Source organism: Teleopsis dalmanni, chromosome 1 (assembly GCF_002237135.1).
Source record: "Teleopsis dalmanni isolate 2A chromosome 1, ASM223713v2, whole genome shotgun sequence".
NCBI lineage: Eukaryota > Metazoa > Arthropoda > Insecta > Diptera > Diopsidae > Teleopsis > Teleopsis dalmanni.
The window spans coordinates 5,451,403-5,476,574 of record NC_051846.1 but is presented as its reverse complement, the minus strand read 5'-3'; the positions used below and the strand labels follow the sequence as shown (position 1 = coordinate 5,476,574).

General features: G+C 29.9%; 2 protein-coding genes across 4 annotated transcripts in view; one reads left to right on the top strand and one right to left on the bottom strand.

Annotated features, from left to right (window-relative positions):
* Positions 1 to 2,567: 2,567 nt before the first annotated feature.
* Positions 2,568 to 20,985, top strand: LOC119676268 (uncharacterized serine-rich protein C215.13). Its single transcript, XM_038087539.1, has 5 exons — positions 2,568 to 2,686; positions 4,470 to 4,587; positions 6,420 to 6,632; positions 19,194 to 19,570; positions 19,655 to 20,985. Exons 1-5 carry the CDS (start codon positions 2,568 to 2,570, stop codon positions 20,601 to 20,603), a joined length of 1,776 nt encoding a protein of 591 aa, XP_037943467.1. The 3' UTR covers positions 20,604 to 20,985.
* Positions 20,986 to 23,289: 2,304 nt separating this feature from the next.
* The window catches only part of LOC119687967 (protein ECT2), a 36,092-nt gene continuing 34,209 nt past the window's right edge, over positions 23,290 to 25,172 (bottom strand). The window contains exons 13-14 of one of the 3 annotated variants that reach the window (XM_038102542.1): positions 24,072 to 24,224; positions 23,290 to 24,006 (exon numbers count right to left, since the gene is read on the bottom strand). In XM_038102542.1, coding sequence (XP_037958470.1) covers positions 23,872 to 24,006; positions 24,072 to 24,224 — 288 coding nt within the window. In that variant the 3' untranslated portion in view covers positions 23,290 to 23,871. Of the gene's footprint in view, positions 24,007 to 24,071; positions 24,246 to 25,172 lie in introns of those variants that run through there. The other 2 variants (XM_038102558.1, XM_038102548.1) reach the window with 2 other exon arrangements.

The following is a 25,172-nucleotide window of genomic DNA, read 5'->3' as shown; positions in this document are numbered from 1 at the left end:
TTAAGTTAATTGCAGTTCCTCAAAAAATAAAAGATATAAATATTCACTACTTTCTGCCTGTACTGACCTTAAATGTCTTTTCCTTTAACAACATTTTTTTTGCATTTCGTCAACCTTTATATTATATAATAATAATATACCAAATTAAATTTTTTTCAAAAAAAATTTCTAATGGACTTGCTTTATCAGAAAATTTTAGAGGTTGACTTTTGTCTACTTTTGCCAGTTTTTGTAATTACGACCTTTTACATTAAAAGTGTTAAAAAATGGGCGCCACAATAGACCGTGCAAAACGACTAATTACTGTCATTTTTACTAGCGTAATTTGTTTATTTTCGTTAGATTTTGTACATTTACCAAAAATATTGGCAATGACATAAAATTGTTACATAATTAATAGAAAAGAAATATCAAAAAAAAAAAAAAAATGTAATTAATCAAGTACATTATTAAGTAATTAATGTTATTTAATTTGAATATTTGTGTCAATATTACCCTGTAAATAATATTTGAGTTTCAGATATCACAAATCCAAAATCTTAGTTTTATAAAAAAAATTATTATAGACAATTTTTTCATGCCTGGTATAAAACACATTAAAGGCCTCAAAATCAATATATAAACATGTCATATATTAAATTCAAAATTAGTTAAATTGATTTACCAACGCTTTCATAATGAAGGAAGTATCAGTTAAAGGTAACATATAGTAAATAATAGATTGCGATACCAAGGATTAGACACCCTCTTATACGCTAAGCTTGAAGCAACACATTCGGTTTTTATGTCAGGATAAAAGTCTCAAATATCTAGTGCATGGACCACGACGCCCCTTCGGAAAATGAATCAACCTAACAAATTTAGAAATTTAATTAAATATTTTATTTTAAAAGGATGACATCTCTGTTCGTTCAATTAAAAAAGACTCTTTAAAGACATGAAATCTGCTTTTAACTATTGATAGGCACTGAGATCGAGTACAGATTCGTCCTCATCTGTGAAGCTACAACTCCGACAAACGTTGTTTGACGAGTCTTATTTCATGCCTTCGTACGTATTGACCTTTCAGCCACGACAGAGTAGTACTAAATTAATACCGCTTCAGTGGAAGTAGCTAATTGATATGAGTTTTGTCCGATTTAGACCAAGAGTGTCTAAAAATCTGACTAGAATCTTCTTTAAAAACCAACCCTAGATATTTACTAGAAAAATACATATAGGACAGCAGGGTTCCTGCTTTAACAAATTCGTCTGACAAGCCTAGAAAACTCATTGAAGGAAGCCATCTCGTAATACTAAAAGATTGAGAATTCTGATTCAGTGTAATTGCGTTTGCTATTTCAATTCTTGATTACATTTAAAACGTTAAATCTGGTTCCTTCTTACTTTGCTTGTTGTTTTACCAGAAACCTAGAGAGCAACTAATTAAGTAACATAAATAAAACAATTAAGGTGGTGGCGTATACTGCACCAACAGCCTGCAATATAACCATGCTTCTTACATACCATGAAAAAACAAGCACGTACAAAAGGATAGGTTCAATAACAGCTCTGAAGAGACAGAGGACGATTCGAGCTCAAAAATACTATCTCGAGTGAACAGTAACAGTAAGAAGCACACATTTTTTTATGGACCCATTCCAGCTCAGTTTAGTGTTAAGAATATAACCCAGATATGTGTCATTCTGTCTTAAATCAAGCGGGACTAAATATACCATCTAGGGACAACTGAGCTTATACAACAGTTAATAGCACATATCTTCGTATGAACCATTTCAGCCAAATTAGCTTTCTAGCTGATTTTGGAGCCAAGGATATGACCCATATACTTAACATTCTGATCAATAAACGATTTTTTTAAGCTATTTTTTTTGTGGTATAAAGCAGTTTTATGTTGCAATCCTAAACATATTTTATTTTCGCATATTATATTGCAAATATTACATATGTAAACACATTTACTATATAATGAGATTCATAATGAGATACCGAAACTATTTCCTGTATTTATCTTACGCAGTTTTTCAATATATTACACGTATATTATTCAACATACGATTTTATTCAATTTTTTTTTACTAAATGCAGATACAATTCTACATATTTAAAATCTTACCAAATAAAATACAACACGTTGGCAACGCTAAATTTTATTTCTGTTTCTGCTCCAGTAAATTTGCTGCTCCAATAAAAAGAAAATAAATATCGTATATATAAATGAAACAAAAAATATAAACAATATGTGAATAAATTAACTAACAGCAAAATAAATAACAAAAAATATCTAAACAAATGCATTCCGAAATAAAATAAAGTTTTTCTTTTTTTTTTTTGTTTTTGTTTTTTGTACCACATGCAATAGTTCCCATATGAGATTTTTATACGCCTGTATAAATGCCGGCAGCCAAGTGTGCAACCAATGTTGGTCGGCAATACTTAGTTAAATGCGAAGAGCCTAGTCAGTTCAAATTGGTTTAAAGCAGGCCTAAAATAAAGGGCGAAAAAAAGTAAAAAGTTAAACGCTGTGTATAAGTTGGATTGGTTGGTTGGTATTACTGCTGATTAACATGATAAAGCGTAGAAGACAGGTGATGTGCCCCATGACGTTTGTTGACGATATTAATGATGATGAACATACAGCAATTGTGGCTGATGCTGATGCTGATGCTGCTGTCACTGGGGCTTTGTTGAACAATTCAGGAAGTTGATAAAAACAACACATATCTCCACACAACTAATGAAGTAAATTAAATGAAGCAACTCCAATCCAAAGTGCTTTATTAGCTGTGAAGGCATTACTGGGTATTAAAAACCCTTTTCAAAAAGAAACGCTTAAATTGTATGGATTGTATGTATCTGTGCATACAGCATACATTAAGAAAAGCAAACAAATGAGCAGGAAATCCACTGACTGCATCGCAATAGCTGCAACCAAAACTCAAGATGAGAAAAAAGTAATCGTGCTGAGATGCTTTTTTACTATGTTTGCTTAGCTTATAGCAAATAAACTACTTAATTAACAATTTAATTTAGTATGTAAAACGTAATGATTTTTTAAATTTCTTTTGTTAGTTTACGGATTGCATAAAAATTACTGTGTCGAAATATATATAATTAATGTTTCTTTGAAAAAAAAACAACAGCATTTTTATATATTAATACAATGTTTGAAATTTTGGAGAATTGCATTAAACAAATTTCCCACCGTCATTGTAAAACACAAACAAAATTTTTTAACCAGAGTTGATGACTTACAAATGATGTAGTTGTGACATTTTTATATTTGGAGGCAGTAAGCACCCTTTTGCTTTCGAATCAATGACTAAGAAAATAATCACTGAAGCTCTTAAATAATGTATTTAGTTTATAACTACCATCACAGCTCGACATAAGCATTGTCATCAGCATTGTTATCAACTCCAACTAAGTATGCAAGATACAATTGTGGTCAACAGACGCAATCGCCTCTGCTGTCACGTTTTAACAATGATAATTCACAATTCATAACAAAACTGCCTTTTTTAATCAAAAATTATAAATAAAGTAATTATATTTTTATATATATTATCTTATATTTTCGTTTTTACCCGCACTATATACTTCATTCATATTGTGACACTCATAATTTTGCTATTATTTGCACAAAAGTCAGCTGCTAAGCTTCGTTGGAGATTCATAATTGATGAACTGAAAATATTAAATTCATTCATGGGTTTGTCAATATATACGAAATCGCAATCAAGTAAATTACTTGTAACTTTAGTTTAGTATCTTTTATCTGCATTAAAAAAACTACAAACTCCAAAATAAAATAAAAAAAAAATAATGCTAAGCTAAAATATCAAAAAAAAAAAACAAATTATGAAACATTTATACAAAAAAATAGAAATGAACATTATTATGTTAGATCTATTAAATAATTACCACGAAAATTTAAATATTTCATTAAATTTATATAATGAAATACAATACTATAGACTTAAACAACAAACTCGTTTTGCATATTCGTACGAGTACTTCCCAAATATTTTTTATCCGGAAATAACACATAACGTATGCCGTGTCGTAAGTTCAATCCTAATACAAACTACCTACCTTCAGTTACCATTCACAACAAGAGTTACTCACAATTTTAGTTTATAATAAGGGAAAGCCAATAGTAATGAAAAAAAATTTTAATACAACCAACAACAATTTTTTAATTGTATATTCATTTTTAAGATAAGTAAACCTATATTTTTATATAGGTTTTCGAAATATCTTTCTACTACTAAACAGTATCCAAATAATCATTGACATCAATCAAACTTTAGAAATCCACTCACCTACACGGTTTCATCAAAAGGAATATACAAAGAATCTACAATTGTTGGCAAATTAATGATACAGTGTATTGCTATACTGTCTATCATAAGTGTGATACATCACAATTTGTACTCGTATGTAACTCGTATTATATATAATTCTAGGTGTAGCATACAGCCTCTGTTAGAATCCGACTCTTATAAAAAAGAAGCAACAATATCATTCTGCAAGCAATTTACTCTCTTAATACGCATTCAACTATCGCCTTCTAAGTCATTACTGGTATGTAGGGTGGCCTAAAGAGCAAAGAGGGTGTTTGCTGAAGAGGGTGGTTAAATTTCGATGCTTATCTAACGCTATTAATCTGTTCCCCTTAATTTGCAGTCCACTATTCTACTAAAAGTCATAGCTGGCATGTGAGGTGTCTCATAGCCTTGCGGGTTTAGCCTCTATACCTCTCAAGAGAGTTTATCTGCTTCTCTTAATTTGCGCGTCATTGTACTACTCCAATTCATAATAGATTATCCATTGCTAAGCATCACGTTAATCGATATACCGTTGCATGTCACTTTGTTTCACGTAGACGATCTTCTTTACTTTCTACTTTCACTTACTTCCAATTACGCTCTTTCTCTCTCTCTTTCACTTACAACCAATTGTTTCAAATTTCTTGATTATGTGAATGTATGTCAAATCGAAATCTGATTTAAGTGGTAGAAACATATATATAAATCTATTTTAAAACTCAATTTTATCGATTTCAACAGCATTTACATAAATAGCAGCAGTTTCTTTTCTGTCGCTTCAACTTTTCTGTTTTTAGTGCTTTTAGTTAGCACTTTTGACGCTGTTTTTGTGAAATATTTCTTATTTTTCCGTTTAGTACTTTCTTTCTCCGTGTTCTATATTGTTAGCTAGAACTTTTTTGTGTTAATTTTTGCTACGTACCTTGACCGATGTGCTTTTAGCTGGCACTTTGGCTCATTTACTTTAAATATACATGTCTTAAATTCGAATAAATTGTAATATTATCGATGAACAATTAATTATTTTAGTATATGTTGTTTAGAATTATTCTTGACATTTACAGTTACTATACACTAAATGCATTTAACATTTATCTTAAATGTCTGCTATAAGCTAGCTAAATAATTTGAAAGCTTGTGACCACAAAAATGTAAATATTATAAAATGTTGCTAATTAAACTTAATAATAACTTTTATTAAAATTTACAACCTTTGAAGTTGATTTTTTATGAAGCCATTATTCACTTTATTAACATTTATATCTCTTCGTTTGATATGATATCTATCTCTGAAGTTAAATATTAATTCGGTAGCCGATACTATAATAAATAAGTAATTTATTACGATTTAAAAAATTTTTAAAGATTAAATTTAAAGATTACTTTTTAAAATAAAATATAATTTAATTGTGCCATAAATTATTTACCAATGCAAAGTATGTGTTATACATTACTTTAAAGGCCTAACTCAAACAAATATTTGATTTTTATAAAATTATTAAAATATTTCTTAAGGTCTATTTTGAATCTTTTTTATGAAAACACAAAAAAAGCGTCATTATTTATTTACTGAAGACATATATTGTCTACATGTGAATATATATTTAACATTTTTGGTTTCTACTACATATTAAATGATGCTTGTTAATGACATTCATTATTAGTTATTATATATAAAATATATTAACTTCTTCAACAATAATACATATTAGTTAATAAGCTTCATATACACTACAATTTAAAAATCATCAATAAACACATGTGTATGTAAGTAGACCAAAAATAAATCTTCATCATACCCTCGAGATATACTGGTAAGATGTAGTATACATATTAAATCAAAACACACAATTATATATAATATTTTTATAAATAATTAATTGAAATTTCAACATTTTAATGGTCCATAATTATTTGTTATTATATATAATAAAACAATAATGATCAATACATAGGCAACTCTTTAATTATGCTTGTTTAATTGTATGTGTAACCATGTCAACCTACTACAGTAATTCATTAGTCTATTACTTTATATTAAATATAATCACTATACAATGTCTAAATAAGTATTTTTTAATTTTACAGGATTTTAATTGCTACGATGAAATCCAACACGAAACTACCACAATGTCTAAATCAAATTATCCAACAGTGGCAGTTACCGTAGAACATAAGAAACCACCGCTTCCGCCTCCACTAACTCAGCCCACATCATTTGAAGTACACGAAAATTCTATGAATATAGAAGCGGTTCTATTACAGAATCAAGTGGACACATTGCAGTGGCAATTAAAACAGGTTAGTTAGTATAATAAACAATAGAGCTAAGCAACAAACTTCACTTACTATTTAGTTATAAATAAAAACAATATAACAGTGTGTAAAAAAAACTTAAATATGCATAAATTAAAATAAATATGTAGATTATTATTTTCAAATAACTTTGCGTCCAAAAAGGTGATTAAAAAATACTTACCATTGTTCTCTTCTCTCCAGCATTGTGTCAGGTGGAAAAATACATTTCTGTTCTAGATTTTTAATTATAATTACAATATTATTCTGCATACCATCACGTATTCAATATAAAAAATACTTTACTTTGATGCTTCTGGAACAACATTTAATTAGGCCACTTTAAGATTTTTGCTACATCTTGAGAACATTTTTAAAGCCAATTAAATACCAAATTTAAAAAAACGACCGAAAGAATTGCTCTTTATTGTCGTGCGACTATTTTTTAATTATCAGTTCTTAGATATAAAGTGATTTATTCACATACCTATATGTAATCTAGACAATCATCATACCTTTATAACGATATGTAAATAAAAATTTATAGATATAACATATATTACTATAACCTATAATCAATAAGTAATAAATAGCAATAAATTCTCAACTGCTACTTACATCTTGACTGTCACAATAAGCTAATAGGCCTAAGTGGATCGCTTTGGATTCAAAGGTACAACATAGCCTAACTTAATCATCATAGTCTGACTTAATCACATCTTGACTGTCAGAATAAGCCAATAGGCCTAAGTGGATCCCTTTGGATTTTCGGTACAACCTAGCCTAACCTAATCATTATTATTGTTGATGTAAGCATGTTTAAGAAAGTGTGATATTACTGTACGTTGTAATTACAATCACGTAAACAATGTTAATACTAATACTTTCCAGAATCGCACATCTTTAATGAGATGCCAGTTTTATAAAAATTCATAAAATCTTAGATAATCACGTTTATAGTTCTCAAAATCTTTGTTAGGTGTAAGATCACCTATTGCTGGTCACAGAACATAAACTTACTTTTATTCTTTTGCAAATAAACTTCGTTTGAAACAAAATACTTAATTAACAAATTTTCACTTATCCTACTATAGAAGCCAAAACTTTATATCAAATTTTAGATTAATTTTGAATAAATAAATTATGAATAAATAAATTATGAATAAATTTAATTTTGATAAATTATTGTTAATCATATCAATATGTTAAGGTATAAATTCACTTTTATTCCTTATTTCTTTACACTCATTTCTGATACAAACCAGCTTTAGTAACATGATATAATTTTTATACATTTTTTCCCCTTTAAGGGTCTGCCACCTTAAATACATTGAAGCGAAGACATACTATACATACTTAAGTATAAAATTATTATTAAATGTTGCCCGAAGCATTTGTGTTTTCAAATTATTTCAAGCACCGCTGACACACCCGTTTGTAGTTCAGCTTTTGAAAGTTTTCAACACTCGTCTTTTATCCAGTGAATCCCTCTAATCAACTATGAATAATTTTCTTTTGTATTCGCGTTTTTTTTCTCACGCCTAATTTCAAGATAATTACGTACAATGAGTAGCGCATTTTATAAACCAGTAAAAGAGGTTCTCTCCAGTGGCAACAATTTCATTAGGCGGCAATATGTTAATCATTTAATAATACATATAAACATTTTAACTCACTATTCACATAAATTAAGTAATATACTTTTTTTCGTACTTACATACATACATCTGCTGCATACTTACATACATACTTACATACACGAAATGAAAGATATTATTATATCCACAGTATATCATACTTCTCTTATGAATTTAATATGAGACTTCCTTTGCAAAAAAACTTGAAACTTGTTCCTTTACATTTCAATAAAGATACTTAATGTATCTTTATCTTTATCACCAACATTAAGAAGCAATCTATGAAAGTTTAATTTTCTATAATATTAGAGACCCGAGATTTATGCTTCTTTTATTACAATTATTATTTATAATTGTTACAGCTTTTCAGCAATAAAATAATTATGATATTAAAAATAAGTTGTGAATTTAAAGTTTAGTTTGTTGATCTTTGCTGAAATGATGAAGTTGATTAATCTTGGCAAGGTTAGGAAATATAAAAATATGAAATAGCAGGATATATAAAAATTAAATGAAATTTATGGTGCAAAAAACCTTGCCTAATATTCATAAACTATAAACTGATGGGTGGTGTTTGTTTGTGTTCATGAATGCACACACAAACAGTACACTAAAAATGAAAGCGACATATTCCAAACACTAAATTGCATACTGTTTTCAACATCTCATGTGAAATTTTTAGTGTACTTTTTACGAAGGTGGTGAACTTTTTACAATCCTTTCTCGAAGTTAGTGAACTTTTGTAGCGATCATTTCTTGAAGGTAGTGTATTTTATTGTTTATTTATCAAAACATTTTGGAAATGTTTTTAAAGTGCAATGTTGTTTTGTTTACTTAAGAGGATACAAAAATTTTGTTTGCGTTTGTAGACACTAAAAATTTTATTGATGTATTTCGGACTTTATATAGTGTACTGTTGTAGTGTAGTGTTTTTTTACAAAAATATGAAACAGTACACTATTATTGGTACTTTACAGCTTGATTTCATTCACTGGTATACAATGATATGTTTACTTGGCGCAACTGATATGCACCAATAAGTACTATTTTTTATACAAAATCTATACATAATCCATATAAAAATGTGATAAAAAGATACGATAAGTCTAATTGTATAACTAATAAAAAACGTGAATTTAGGCAGGCACATGTTGGCATTGGTTCCTTTTATTTGAGAACAGACAATTTATGTTTTAATTATGATACTAGGAATATAGATACGGATAATTATCTTTTAATTTTAAAGATTTGTATCTATCTGAATTAGATAGATCACAAAATGTAATTGACACAGGGAAATATTAGCTTTACGAAACAGTAATATAAAATGATAGATATATTCTACGAACTTATATATATATTTATGAACATACGATATAAAATGATATATAGTAAGTAGTTTCCTTCTGAATCTTTGTAATACAAGGTTGTAGAGTATATAAAGTATATATTCTCAATTAGCTTGACCTAATAAATCAATGCAGATATACTAGTCTATTAGACTGTTTGCTGTTTTGATTACATTATAACAATATCAACGATAAGGAAGTGGTATCACTAGAATATTTATCCATTATCCATTTAAGTCAGTACGGTTTGGTTAATCGATGGGTTCAATTTTGTATTGCAAGTAATTAAAGTCAAAGCAAGAAATTTACTAACTTAATAAAAAATTTCTTTACAACGCTACACCACACATATCTCTAACGAACTGAGAAAAATTAAGAGACTGTGACTTGGCAATTTTAGCCATCAGTATATATTCTGGATACTACATATCGTTATAGCGTAAATATGCTATTTTAAAACATCTCCATCAATCATAAATAAAAAAATACCTTTAAAAAATCTTAGTCAATAACAAGAACTCCACTTGAAAAATATCTCAGCTTTGGATATGAATGGATTTGAAATAGGTACGTAAAATCCTCAAGATGACAACACAAAGGGTCAGCAGGCCCAATTGGATACCAAGTATCACCGTAAAACGTAAATATGCTTAAAACATTCTATAGAATCACAGTCAACGGTAAGATCTCCACTTGGAGAGTATATTGGCTATATTAAAGGTTCGATGTACGCAAACCTTTGAAAACGACAAGACAATGGCCCAACGATATGTCTCCGTAATAATGTATATAAATATGCTAGAAACTTACTTTTTAAACAATATTAGTAAATTATAAGACGGTGAACCAACAGGTCTCAATGGATTCATAGTATCACTGCCCATAGCCATGTATTTGTTAAATATATTTTTAAGTTTGTTTCAATAAGTTAAATCGTATTTAGTATAAACAACAAATTATTTACGTATGTTTAATGCATTGGTGAAATAACTTAATTAGGGTTGTTATAAATTAGACGTATCATTTCTCCGGGAAACGTGCTACCGAAGTCTTGTGAAGTAACTTGAAGTTCTTGTGAGATATTTCATAATACTAACTGAGATTAATATGCATATACATTTGTGCATATATATTTACTTTTTAACATTGTCTAAAAAATTTTTGTAAAAATATTTCAAACGACCGACCCCAAGTTCTTTTGATGTTATAAAGAGTACCTAAATTCGTAGGATTTTGGTCAAAAAAGTATTCCATCAGACCAGATTAATTTTGTTATATTTTTCTTAAGTGATCCTCATATATAAAAGTGCGTTTCAGATGTGAAAAATTTTACTTAATAGGTTCTCAGGGACTCTATATGAAGGGTATTCAAGTTTCGGACAAACCAAAGTTAACTTAATACCTGTTATATGTCATTTATTTAAATCTTAAAGGAAATAAAATGAAATAATCATAAATACAAACACACTACTTATTACTCAGTCTAAGTCTCAGTCGGTTTTTTTTTTGTTTATTTCGGAAACCGAATTACCTTTTGTTCACTTTTTATGACTTCATTTTTCTTAAGTTCCATTATGAACTTTACAATATGCCACCACTTCATCATCCGCATTTTTCATAGGATTTTATAACAATTTTACAACAAATTAGTAAATCTCCATTGTTGGCATCTGAAGCATGCGTTTCTTCATATTCGAAACGCATTAACCACATTAAACGCTGCTGCCGTAGTGGCGACACTTTTTCCAGGCGTAATTGGCAAAAAATATGCTACGACCAAAGCCGTCCAAAAAACTTGGCTTTAAAAATGGCATTGACAGGTGCATAATGCGTAATTACCATTTTCACTGCTGTTACAATTTTGTACATAAACTATATTTTAATTTCTATTATTTACACACAGAAATGGTTAAAGTTAAAAATGGCTAACTTTCAAAGATTGAAAGAGAATGTGAAATCAAAATGTTCAATAACATTTTTTCCAACTTATTATTGTTAATTTTTACTGCGAGTCGATAGTAGTAATAATAGTTGCGGTCAGTAAAGCAAATAACTGCAGATAAAAACTACTTTAACCACAATGGCCAATAAATGTTCGTGTAAAAAATTAATTTATAAATAAAAACATAAAATATTATTAGTGACCAAGTAACTACAAAACGCCAATCATTTAAAAAAATATAAACAATAATGCATAGTAATGAGGCAAATTGCAGCGCAAACAGATAGTTTCAGTTAGTATGGAGGAGGAAAATAAAAATGTCAAAGTGAACTGAAATTGAAGTCCGTTATATGCATAACGTTATATGGTATTGGTTTGATAATTTTTTATGAACTCCTACACATTACCATTACACTCTTTATGTAGTTCCTATAACCTCCTACTCTAATTGACTTCATAAATTATTTATTTAGATCATTTGCTAGTTGAGTTGAGTCAATTTATATTCAATTAAAAAAATTAATCAATTTTGTCAATAGCTGCATTGTTTTCTGTTCATTAAAAATTAATTAACTGATTTAGGCTAATTTTAAACATCGCAAAGTACACTTAATTTGTTATTATCTAGTAACTTTCCAATGAAAAATACTATATATATATTAAATTGTCATATATTGCTTCATGTAAAATAAGATTTTTTTAACAATAATGGCAGTAACTATGTATATTAATCATTATTTGTCATGCCACTTGCTTGAATCTGCCTCAACCATGCCAACCATCCCTTAGGTGTTTGCTTTGCCAGCTGCTAGAGCCTCTCATATCCATGCCCACTAAATTGGTAGTCTTTTAATTGTGTGTTTTGCCACCTGCCTACCTTAACCATGCCCACCATTCGATGATATTTTAAATCTTTTTCTGCCACTTGCTTGAATCTGCCTCAACCATGCCAACCATCCCTTAGGTGTTTGCTTTGCCAGTTGCTAGAGCCTCTCATATCCATGCCCACTAAATTGGTAGTGCCTACCTCAACCATGCCCACCATTCGACGATCTTTTAAATGTTTTTCTGCCACTTGCTTGGGTCTGCCGCAACCATGCCAACCATCCCTTAGGTGTTTGCTTTGCCAGTTGCTAGAGCCTATCTCCACCATGCCCACTAAATTGATAATCCTTTAAGTGTTTGCTTTGCCACATGTTGAACCTACCTCAACCATGCCCACTAAATTAGTAATCTTTTAATTGTTTTTTCTGCCATTTGCATGAGTTTACCTTAAACATGCCCATCATATCTTAGGTGTTTGCTTTGCCATGTGTTTAGTATATCCATGTGTCTCTGCATGCCATGGCCATTTCTGAAGCAATATTTAATATACCTGATTTAACTTTATCTAATTCTGCCCATCGGTTTCGTGTAAAGGGTAGTACATTTTTTTAGTTCTAAATTGATAATACTGTTTCACTAACATATAGTGCACAGAACTGTTATACAAGGTATTATACGTTTATTTTAAGGTTGACTATTTAAAAATACGAATCGTTTAACAACCGCCGAACCTGTTCAAGTTGTAAAAACTTACTACGAAAATAGTGACAATTTTTTGCATTGAATTTTCTTCAGTGATAAGCATCAATGATATGTCAACAAACAAATTTTTTGTATCTATGGCAATGATCCTGTCAAAGGATCATTGTATCCACAAAAGTTACTACATGTTGCAGCCTTTTGTATAGTGTGATAAGCCAATACTTTTTTTAAAATAATAATTCGAAACAAATCATCAAGTCTAATCGCAATAATCAATTACCATTTTTAGTACTACATAATACTGCTGTTTTGTGAAAAGTTTTTGAACGTGTGATTTCACATTTTGATGATGCAAAGTGACCAATAAACGATTTGTCGTTTTTTTTCTATTTTTTCTTTAGGTTACCTTAAGATCCTTATTATTATGCCTACAATCTTTAAAACCTTAACTTTTTGAAAACACACATTTTTAAATAACGGAGATATATTCTGCCAACAATCAGTTGCGTACCGAAAAGTCTTCGAAAATTATGCCAAAAGGTTCCAGTACTGTAACATCATTCGTAAAGGAAATTTGCGTGATGTTGAATTCCACGCCCACTAGCAAAGTCCAAATAATATATTTAAATAAAAATTTGATTGAAATCTCAATGGTGTTGTTCCATTACCATTAATTTTCAGAACCACGAATTGGAAACTCCGGTATATAGTTGCACTTATCATTATTAAATGTATGTTCTTGGCTTAAGTGATTTTCACCGGTGTCGGTTAACTTTATAATAGATTCTTTACCCTAATGATTATACACATATTGCACTTCATGGAAGCTAATTAGAAATTAATTATTAATCAATTTAAAACAATTTCTTATTGTATTTAGCGGTATACCGACTCGAATGCATATCACAACCGTACGAGAGAATTTTTTCATAATGCATTCATTGAATAGAATTTTTTATTTTAACATTTTTTTACATATTATGTACTCATATTATTCTATATAGTATCGTATTGTTATTTGAAATTATTATTTTATAATTTCATTTTCTGTTATTATTGCTTTTCTGTTTCTGTTTGTTATTAACTAAATAAAAAGTTATTATTATTGTACCGAGTGCGGTAGTACTTTTTTCTCCGCTTCATGACCGCTTTCCACTAACCTAAATTTTCTTTTATCTTTTAAGCCAATTTGGTCATGACTTCAGTATATTAATTTCATATAATGGAGTTTTAGAAAACAGTTTTTTTTTTTTGTTAAATGAGTAGAATTAGAAAATACATACTATTTAGAAACAAAAAATGAAAATAATTATAAACTGAAAATAATAAATCAAATTTGTGAAAAGTTGAACTAACTTAAAAATAATTAACTAATTGAATGTTAAGTTTTTGGATATTAAAGTCCATTAATTTTGGTTGGTTTACTATTAAATTAAAAATAATAAATTCCCTTCTCTGTAAACTCGACATTTATATACATTCATACTTACGCATAGACGCGTATATGCAGTGTAATAAGCACAGCACAGTTCCTATTTTTAAAGTAAAATAAAGTGGAAAAATAATATTCCTATACAATATACAATAAAAATACAATAAAAATAATAATAATACAATATACAATACAATGATATTTCTATACAATATCTATAAAAAAAAATATTTTCAACACTTTAACCGTAAGCAAAATGACTCCAAAAACTCTTGAATAAAATAATATTTTTACGAAATAAATGTACAGAAAATTAGCTACTGACAAAAAAAATGCGTGCCTCAATTTTATTCTAATTAAAATGCAATTTACTGCGTCTACATTCGGCTTATTATAGTCCTTTATCGTATCCTTATAATCTATCACCAATACACTCCATTTTTCTGACCCGGCAGTTCTCCAATCACATACATTGTTATGTAGTAGTTGTCTACTATTTGATCCATTCATCTTTTCTTTAGTCTACCTCTCTCATGTTCCTCGCAAGTACTTCTTTTACGACTTACGACGCTGCTGTTGTATCTGCGTCTAGACGCATCTTTTTTGCACGGAGTACTGTCTCCACTTGCCTCCACTCCACGAACCAGTTTGAGAACAACTGGGTACTACGCTAGTAGTAAGGGTACTACGTTTTCCAGAGTTCACATGCCACCAATATGTGCTTGCAGGCTGGCTCTCTCGGTTGACCATTGATTGCACTCAAAAAATGTAAGAGCACACATCGTCGACATCTGTCTCACCATAGATGCAATTCTGCTGTTATCGAATGTCGAATGTACCCGTGCCCGGAGACGAGTTGCGTCAGATAATAATTGACTTCACCGAACTTTCTTGTGGTCCAGGCGACTAAGTCGGGGATGGGTCTTGCAGTCCATCTTTCACTAGTGTCGTTGTTCCACCGGTTCTACTACTCTAGCATTGTGTGTTACCGATAATTTGTGCTCACGCTGTTGTTGTCGTTGCTTTGTCGGCTTAACCATGCCAGCCTTCGTTTCATGGCCATGAGTTCGATGGATATTGAGTTATTACCTAGTTTAAACTACTTCTTAATAGAGCATAATATTTAAATATATAGGGGATATTAACAAAATGAGAAGATTTAGTACCGATAGAGATTGTCATTATGTAAACTCTATAAAAGGTTTAAATTTGCACTTGAACGATGAGGTCATTAGCGTTTGCTTTTGACTACGCTTGCTTTCATGCACCAACAGTTACTGAGAAGAGTAAAGCTTCATGCACTTTATGTAGCTCTATCGTTAGATCAAGAAATGTCTTATTGCAGAACTGCACATAAATAGGATGATACAACTTATCTAATCGATTGATTCTGATGTAATATCCATAAATTTATTATACAATTTTCTGCGTATTGCAAATATCGTCTTATTTAACATTGGATACAAAAGATACAGTGATGCAAGTGTAATAAATTTAAATACTCGAATAAATATAAGTAAAAATGCTCACCTAGATTTTACTTGATTAGTATCTTTCTAGAACAATGAACATAGAACGCTGTAGGATTCATGGGCCCTACATAATTTTATGTTTCGCATACTGTTTTCAGTTTTTATTCTAACGTTATGTAATATATTTTATAATACAGCTGTCTTACTGTATCTATCCCCCAGTCAGTTAACTATTTATATATTGTTCACATTTCCAACTCTCACTGTCTCTGAAAGTTTGTTCTCAAATGTTTTCTTTGTGCACTCAACAAAACTTCTTCTGTTAAAGTTGGCTGCCAGAAAACCATTAGCAATTCTTGACATTATGCGCTTCATTTTATATTCATTATCAACATCCTGTAATTCACTTCTTATAAGGTCGTTTTTTATTCTGTCATGTCTAGTTTTTTACATTATTCTTCTTAGGAACTACATTTCCAAGGCTGTCATTTTGATATGCTCTCTCCCGTTTACTCACTAAATTTCTATTCCATATAGTAAAATTGATTTGATGATTGTGTCTTGAACTTAAAGCTTTGATTTCTTATCTATCTCACGTTGACTCAACATAATACGGTTAACCTTTCAGTGTGGTTCATTTCTTTGTGACCCAGTTGCGTATTTCATGATATATTTATCTTTCCGCATTGATGTTAATTGATATTGGTGGCATTATAATAGTATGTTTCAAATTTTTTTTAGTTAGACCCTTTGGCAGAAAATGTTAAACCGTTTGAGTTGTGGCTCAATGTTTGATTAACCTTTCTTTCGTCGGCATTAATCGTCATATACTGATAAACTAAATCAAATTTTTTTTTTATTTCTCCTAATGTTTTCTACAACCTATTTAATTTCCATGTTATATGAGTAGGTATAAAACCATATATAAACACACAAACTTCTTATTTTACTTTGTTAAAAAGCTGACCAATTTCAGACACGCTTCTTTCGAGTTTCACTGATGGTCTTTCCTCTTTTCTTTTGTTAAATGAGTATCTTTTAAATATAAAAGTGTCCAAATTATGTGTGGGCCCCATTTCTAAAATTCATTTACAAATCGTTGCCCAAAAAAAAACACGAGTTACAACAACACATGGAAAATCCATAAACAGAAAATGATTAATATCCAACCCAATCCCAACGAACTAAGATAAAATTTTAATTAAAGTATTTATGCTAATTTTTAATACTTTTAAATAAAATTATTTCAATATTAGGAAATTAATTTTTAGTTCTGTTATTGTTTTGCCGTTGTGTGCGGCTTTATAAGTTTATGAGGCATGCATAATGATTTGGTAACAAATCTTTGAAAAATTAGACTTGATACGAACGATCCAAACCATTCGAACAATTCGAACGATGATGAAGAAGTGCACTTTCACTGCATTAAGCGATAACCAAGATACAAGATAAAAGCAAAATTACAAGATTTGTTATATGAAGAAAGCAATAACAGTCTTACAGCGTTTCAAGCCAGCAGTGAATAAAATAATATTTTATATAATTTTAATGAAATGGGAAACAATTTCAATTATTTTTAAAATATCACAATTTTAGTTTTCTGACCGCATACTTAACCTTTACTAAATTTACTATAAAATAATAAATAAAACTTAGTAAGAGATTTTTGGCTCGATATCACCTAATTAACACAGTTCCAAGTATTTCCAATAGAACACGCCCACCTAAACAATACCACAATCTTCTACTCGCGTTTATGTCCAAAAAAAAGATTAACAAAACTTGGCAACCGAAAACCTCGTTTATTTATTTATTTTTTTTTTTTTGCAATTGACAACTTTTTGAACTTCTCATGCACCTTCTGGTGTTTTTTGTACTTGTTTTTAATTTTGGCCAATTGCCTTTCACTTTTAGTTATATTTGCCAAATTGTATCTTTTTATGTATACCATTAAATTCTTACATCTCAGAAGGATTTAGTCTTTCCGTTTGCTACATAATTTAATTTATGAGAAAATTTCAGATATGGAAACTGCCAATATCTGAACTTCTATTGCTGGCTGGTTTAAACAAAACAAACGATGACAAAATGGATGTATTATGGAGTTACGAATAATGCCGAAATCTCCTTTTAAAAAAATTTTATGTTTTATTCTATTTGACAGTCCGCGTACTGGTGCTGATTGACTTGTTAATGACAAGACTGTTCCTATCTCTGAATTGTGGGCTTAAATGAATAACAATCTCCGTAGATACTATTAACTAACCGGAGCAGTAACAGGAGAATATATATAAATATGTACAATTATGTGCAAAAGTAAAATAATCTGTTTTTTCTATATGTTAGCATCGATTTCTATATAACATATTTGCTTGCTACAAATGTACACTACTGACCGTCAACGTCAGAAAAATATCCTGAGCACATAAAGGTTAATATATTTGTTTTACTTAGTTTTATTAGATGTGTACCAAAAAAAATTAGGTGTCAACTACTCGCTATTGTTTTTAATAGTTATATCCTAAATGATTGAATAAAGAATTCTCAAATTCAAAATTAGTTTTTAAGAACCTCCGACTTACTTTCAACTATTAAATAAAGTTATCTTCAACATTGTCAACTGGGATTTATGACTTCTAACATATAACATGGCATATTTTTAGTACACTCACTTATAACAATATTGTAGAATATATCATATTAACATCTTTCGATGTAAAAGTTTCAAATCCATCATCAATATTGTGATTAACTATCATTTTATTTAATTATAGTAGTTACATTGTTTATATTATTTTTTAACAATGCTCATAGAGTCAACCAATAAAGGTGTCCCCCCATTGACTACTGTCATAATTTTAGGTCAAAGGAAATAAAGCGAAATATCATATGCAGGATAATCTCCTCATTATATACTCTGAACCATTTAGTAAATTCACTTTAATACTCTTCTCTATTTTTTGGAGTCCTTCTATATTCAATAGATTCTATTGTGAGAAATATAGCAAATCTGTCTTCCACAATTCCACACTTTAAAATAATTAAATACATATATTGCGCAATTAATTTTTTTTTAACTACACCAAATACTATAAAACACGGTTTTTTCTTTTAATTTTTATTCGTTTCATTTTATACACAAACCAAAAATAAAAATAGTTATTTATGTTTATATAATGCATACTAATAATTGTTTTACATTGTGCAGGTGGAAACAAGTTGTGAAATGTATCGTGCTGTTATGGAGGAAGTAGTGCGATTTCTTGATCGTTACCATAACCATAAGCAAAACAATCGCAATAACATGGAGCAAATATCTCGTTCGAAAAGCCTTTACCACGTCTATGCCGGAGGTCATGAGAACAACCCACATAGCGATGAATCAATGGCCACGTCGTATTTGCGCACGCGCAGTAGCACCAATCTTATTGATCTAAAGCAGTCGCCACATTTATTGCCACCACCAGCATCTACCCACAATGATGCTGCCACAGTGGCCAATATTAAACACAACAAACTAAGCGAACCGACTTATGATGCTGTAGCACCACCGAACTCATACAGCACATTTAAAGATTTTACATGGTATGTACCACTCCTTTACACACATTTCTGCCAATATAAATCACATCATTTAAATTTAAAATAACATTTATTTTCCACTTCCAGGCGCCGTTCACCGAAGCAGAAACAAAACGATAATCGTACCCACACACCTGCACTAGATGATGTGGAAGAGAAACTGAACCAAGAGGCTTTTCGTTTATCTCGTACCATACACAATCTATTGAATACGTCCACACAACAACCTGTTTTAACACAACACCGTAACTCACTGTCCGCATTAAATTTAGCGCGTTTAAATGTCAAAACACCGAATGGTTCTACATTGACTTTACACACGCCCACTATTCACAATTCTACTAGCCTCACACTAGCGCCAAACACTAATGATGTTGATACTTTAGTTAACACAACAGTTTCGGCTATTGTTGCACCACCTAAAGCAGCCACACTTGCCAATGCCGATATGCTCTTCTTGCGTTCAGCAAATATACGAGACTCTCGACTTTCACTGCACAGCACAACAGATAGTTCCGTGCATTCCACAACATCATCATCATGTACTACTTCTTCTTCCTCAAAGATTGAAACTGATGATGAGCCCACCTTACCTTACATATCCGGAGCGCTCTTGTGTAACAACAACAACATTAACAAAAACAACAAACAAACGTTACCTCTATGCTCTACCACGGAGGATGAAAGTGGCTTCAGCTCAATCAGTTCTTTTCAAGAAATCGGCGTGCCATTATGTTCCACGCCATGCAAAAAATATACAGGTTCACGTGGCAAGCAACATGGTTCAACAGCAAGTGAACAAGAATCCTTACAAGACCAAAATGTAGAAAGCCCCAATCACACACTTACCAGCGCTACTGCAGTACCTACACTTACAAGAAATGCTAAACATCCCAACAACATTATCGGCGTTCCTATGAATTCAATATGCGAGACATCTAATCGTTGGGAGTCGCCGACAAAAGCGTATCGCAATACAAACAAGCGATTTTCAACTCTATCAAATGACGATTCCACAATTGTCCTTTGGGTTTAAGTTAGTTCGGTACACCATCACCGTTCTGCATTTGTGCTCCTATTTTTAACTTTATTAGTTTTATTTAATTTTATACAATTTATAATTTAAGTCCCAAGTGTTTTATCTTTAGCTTTGCAGCTTTAAATCCTTAAGGATATTTTAATCGTAGTTGTTTTGTAGTGCCTTTTAAAGAATAAAACGAAAGTGCGTTGATGAATAGAAAGAAATGCAGCTTTTTGATAACGATCAATATTAAACCGCATTTATTTTAATTACTCTTGGAATTATTTTATTAAACTAATCGAAAGTATTAAAAGCATTGTAAAACTATAAGAACAAGAAACATTTTACAATAAACTGTATTAGTTAATAAAAAGAATGATGTTGAATATCTTAAGAAAACTCCACCATCAGTAAAAAAGATAAATAAAAATTTTTAAAACATCTTTAAAATTTTTCGTTTTAATTATTATTTTTTATTAAATCCATTGACATCTCTAGAGCTGTCCTAGCCCACTTGAGCTCAGGATATAGAAAAGTACTAGACAGTTACTTGTCACGTACAAATGCGTCAGTCCTAAACTGTAGAGTGTAGCTTAACCCTCATGATATTGCTCATCTGTTCTCATATCCCAATGCATACGCACTAATTTCAGCCCAAGTGATAGTAAGCTTCGTCAATCCTATTAAAGTTTCAAAATCCCACACATCCAAAACCCGTTTTTGTGCCCAAACTATATCCTTCGTTTTCAGAACTCCTTTTCCTAATCATATCTTAACCCATATATTCGTACCTATAATTCCTTTATTATCTGTATAACTTAATGAATTTATATAAGTGACGATCAGATCAATTTTATTGAATTAGTTTTAGTTAAATGCCGACACAATATTATTACCAATAAAATTCATCAACAAACTTTATCTATAAGTGACTTACTAAACTTAAAAAAAGATATTTATTTTTGGACTGGATTAGATTAAACTCCCAAAGTTAGGCACAGAACTAACAAGTGACCATTTTTACACGTTCGACTTAGTATATCGCGTTACACATTTTGTGGGTTTGAATTAAACGTAAATAAAACACACTTGTGATCAAATTTTAATTTCAATAATTTATTAAACTCCAAAATTAGATGTGGAATACGTCATAATTCAAATATTCTTCACAAGATACCTTACAATACTGACTCCTTTTGAAATGATTTTCAATAACTTATCAGCAAATAGTTGGGCATAACTCAACAGATGTTTATTTTAAATCCGTCGAGAGTTTGAGGATACATAAAAACGTCCCATTGGGTGCCTGTACAAAAATATTCCAATAGCGACATATCTTTTCATCTTGATGGACAATTCACCCAACTAAAGTTCGAAATTACACATCCGGCTTATTTTCGCAACAAAGCCACACTATAATGATATACAGCACCGTCCTATCGAAATATTCTATTCTCCACATCCTTATCTTAAATTTTATCCCAAAAAAATATAATAATCATATGACTGTGGCAACCAGAATTAACATTTTATATCGCACCACTATTGTTTCAAAAATACCACATCATATGATTTTTTTTTAATTCAGTAGAATTTCAAAGCCTAGGATTGTTTTCATTGCTTGCTGGTATATTAACTAAATAAAAAATATTCTTTGTTAAAGTCTCAATATCTTAAGAGGTATGCGCGTATGTAAGCCGTAAAGTACTGAACTATTTGGTTTTGAACTGTATGATGAGCCAATATTTTAGTTGGCCAAAATATTGGTTTGTTTAATAATAGATTTACAGTAAACATCTGATTGAGAGCGCTGATTGTTCCTCTAATAATTATAATACACAGATATATATTATTGCAGATTTGGCTATACCATATTACACCATTTAAAAAGAAAACATTTGTATATACGAACTATAAATTAATTAAAAAATTCGATTATTTCCTAAGACCACTGATGATGAGCAATACTTGGTAATATTCGAAACAGCGTTGTACGATCAGCCAAATTTCAATAAATTAAAACAAATTTTTGTCCTTATCTTTTCTTTGCTTTTCGAATCCATCTAACTTTAAAATAGTTTCTTTTCGTCATAAAGACGTGTCACTCTCGGCAAGAAAAAAATTAACATTGAAAACATTTCAATGTTTTTGAAAAACTTCTAATTTTTGTCTCACTATATATAAATAATAAAAGCTATTATTTTTTTTTTTCTAAAATAGCTATAAAAATAGTTATATTTTATTTTTAAACTTATCTAGTGTTGGATATATATGTATATATACATATATATAAATATATTATATTTTCTAAAACGAACAATATATTTAACTTATATTACTACTACAGCTATATTTAGGAATATTTTATAATATTTAAAAAAATATAAATATTTCTATATAAAATATTTTATACAATAATATTCACTTTCTAACCACTTAATTTGAACCCGAATTGAAAATATATAAATATGTATATACTATAAGTTTTAAAATCAAAGTACATGTTTCTGATTATCCTGATTTAATCGTTTATAGATCAATCTGATTTGCATATTTACACAATAAATATTCATTTAAGCGAATAATAATCAAAATCTACATCTTAGTATATATATGTATGTCTATATATATTTCATATGAAATTGTATTGATACAAAATTATTTCGATCATTTTCCATTTTAAGTAAATCATGTCGATTTACGACAAAATTCTACGAAACATGTTCATTACTATAACAAGAACATAATGAGAATCATCTTTAAAAATGAATAAAATTTAATTATTTAAAACTCAAACTCTTTAAAATAAAAAATTGTTGTTACAACAAATGAAACTCCCCTAAATAAGAGCTTAAAATTAAGTTATCCTTTTCAATACATAATTTAAAGTCAAAATATACATACAACGTTGATTTCGAATAAGAAATCAAATAAATAATGCACAATAGAGCACAAAATTAAAACCGAAACGAATGCCTACGAAAAGAAGGCAAATGCCATAAATGTACATAGTATATCAAATACTTCAGTGATGCAATTTGTAAGTATACTCAATTATCCAGCTTACAAATTGCATGTTACAAATACAATAACAAAGAAGATACATCGAACTTCTCAAAAACGATATATGATATGAATACATGCTAAACGAATACGTTTCAACCACGTTAAAAAAATTATAGTCCAATAATTTAAAAAGTACTAGAAGTGTTCAAACTTCCATATGCACTTAATATGCTGCAGCATATTGTAAATGTTTAGTTTTAGTTTTTAGTTTTGAAATTTAAATACGTCCCACAATAGTGTTAGCCTTATTTTTGCGTGTTGGCTGCACTGATAATGGTGGTACTAAAAGAATTTCTGATTGTGCTGAGGGTGAACTGCTACGTAAACTAACGCTCTCTTCATCGACTGCTTCCTGTTTTAAATGAAAAATAAAATAGTAAATACGATTTTTTCTTTCATACTTTATGCTTTACTTACACGTATATTGTTGCAGCTCGCCAAGCGCATTTGGGCCATTTGTGATGCCGGTGACGACAAGGAATTGTTGCCGGCAAATGGTGATGTCATCATAGTGGAAACAGCACGTTTCAATTTGGAAGGAGTTTTATTGAAGGAGAATGCACGACCGACCTAGTTTTAATGAAAGATTTTCTTGATTAGAGTCAAGGGCGGATAGGTGGGAAACAAAAAAGAAACACACACACATATAAGTACAATATATTACATCAAGGCTAATATGCTTAACATAAATAAAGCAACTATACTATAATATTAAAAGTTTCAAAAAAATTATAATTTATATACATTTCTTATTTAAAAAAAAAATGCAAGCTAAAATAAAAGAACAACTATATCTATATTTGGTTTGCACACTCAAACTAAAACAGTTTAATCGCTTAGTTTACAACCATTTTAATTCTAACGTTTACTTTATAAATTAATTTAAAATATTTAAACTTAAATTAATATTAATTTTTTTAATTTCTATTTAAAGCGGTTGGGTTAATTGAAGATTAGAAACTTAGACTCGAACTCATAGATCAGTTGCGGTCAGATATGGGTATAAACAAATATTCCATTCTTCACATCTATTGAAGGTGGTTACGTTGATTAAAGATTTGAAATTTAGACTCAGAGCCATAGTTCAGTTGGGTTCAGATATTAGTATAAATTGAAGCTGTTGAAGTAGACGACTGATAAGATGTAGATTCGCAAGATAAGTACGGATAGACAGATTAAACCAAGTTAAGTAAATATTTAACACATGGCTATAACATGAGCTAAGTTAAGTCTGAAAAGATTTTGCTGCTCTATATCGTTTTTTTTTTGATTAGATGATAGAATAGTATTGTTAGGAAGATCATGAGGAGGTTTTTCCCCAATTTGTAGAACTAAATATTTCAATCCTACTCATCCATTCCCCTCGCACACAAACACTACCCATTCACATCCTTACACATGTATTTGTCATGTAATTTGTTTCATGTTTTCTGCTTTATAGATACCTGCGGGCTTCACAACAACATCGGAAAATTGTGGACGCGCATTAATCACCTATTGTAACATTTGCGAATTTCT

What these genes read in the sequence shown, in the direction of transcription:
- LOC119676268 (XM_038087539.1), top strand. Translation starts at nt 2,568, where the DNA reads ATGATAAAGCGTAGAAGACAGGTGATGTGCCCCATGACGTTTGTTGAC. An exon ending in GCTGCTGTCACTGGGGCTTT is followed by an intron (nt 2,687 to 4,469) that starts GTTGAACAATTC and finishes ATATAATTCTAG; the next exon opens with GTGTAGCATACAGCCTCTGT. An exon ending in ACATTTAAAGATTTTACATG is followed by an intron (nt 19,571 to 19,654) that starts GTATGTACCACT and finishes TTCCACTTCCAG; the next exon opens with GCGCCGTTCACCGAAGCAGA.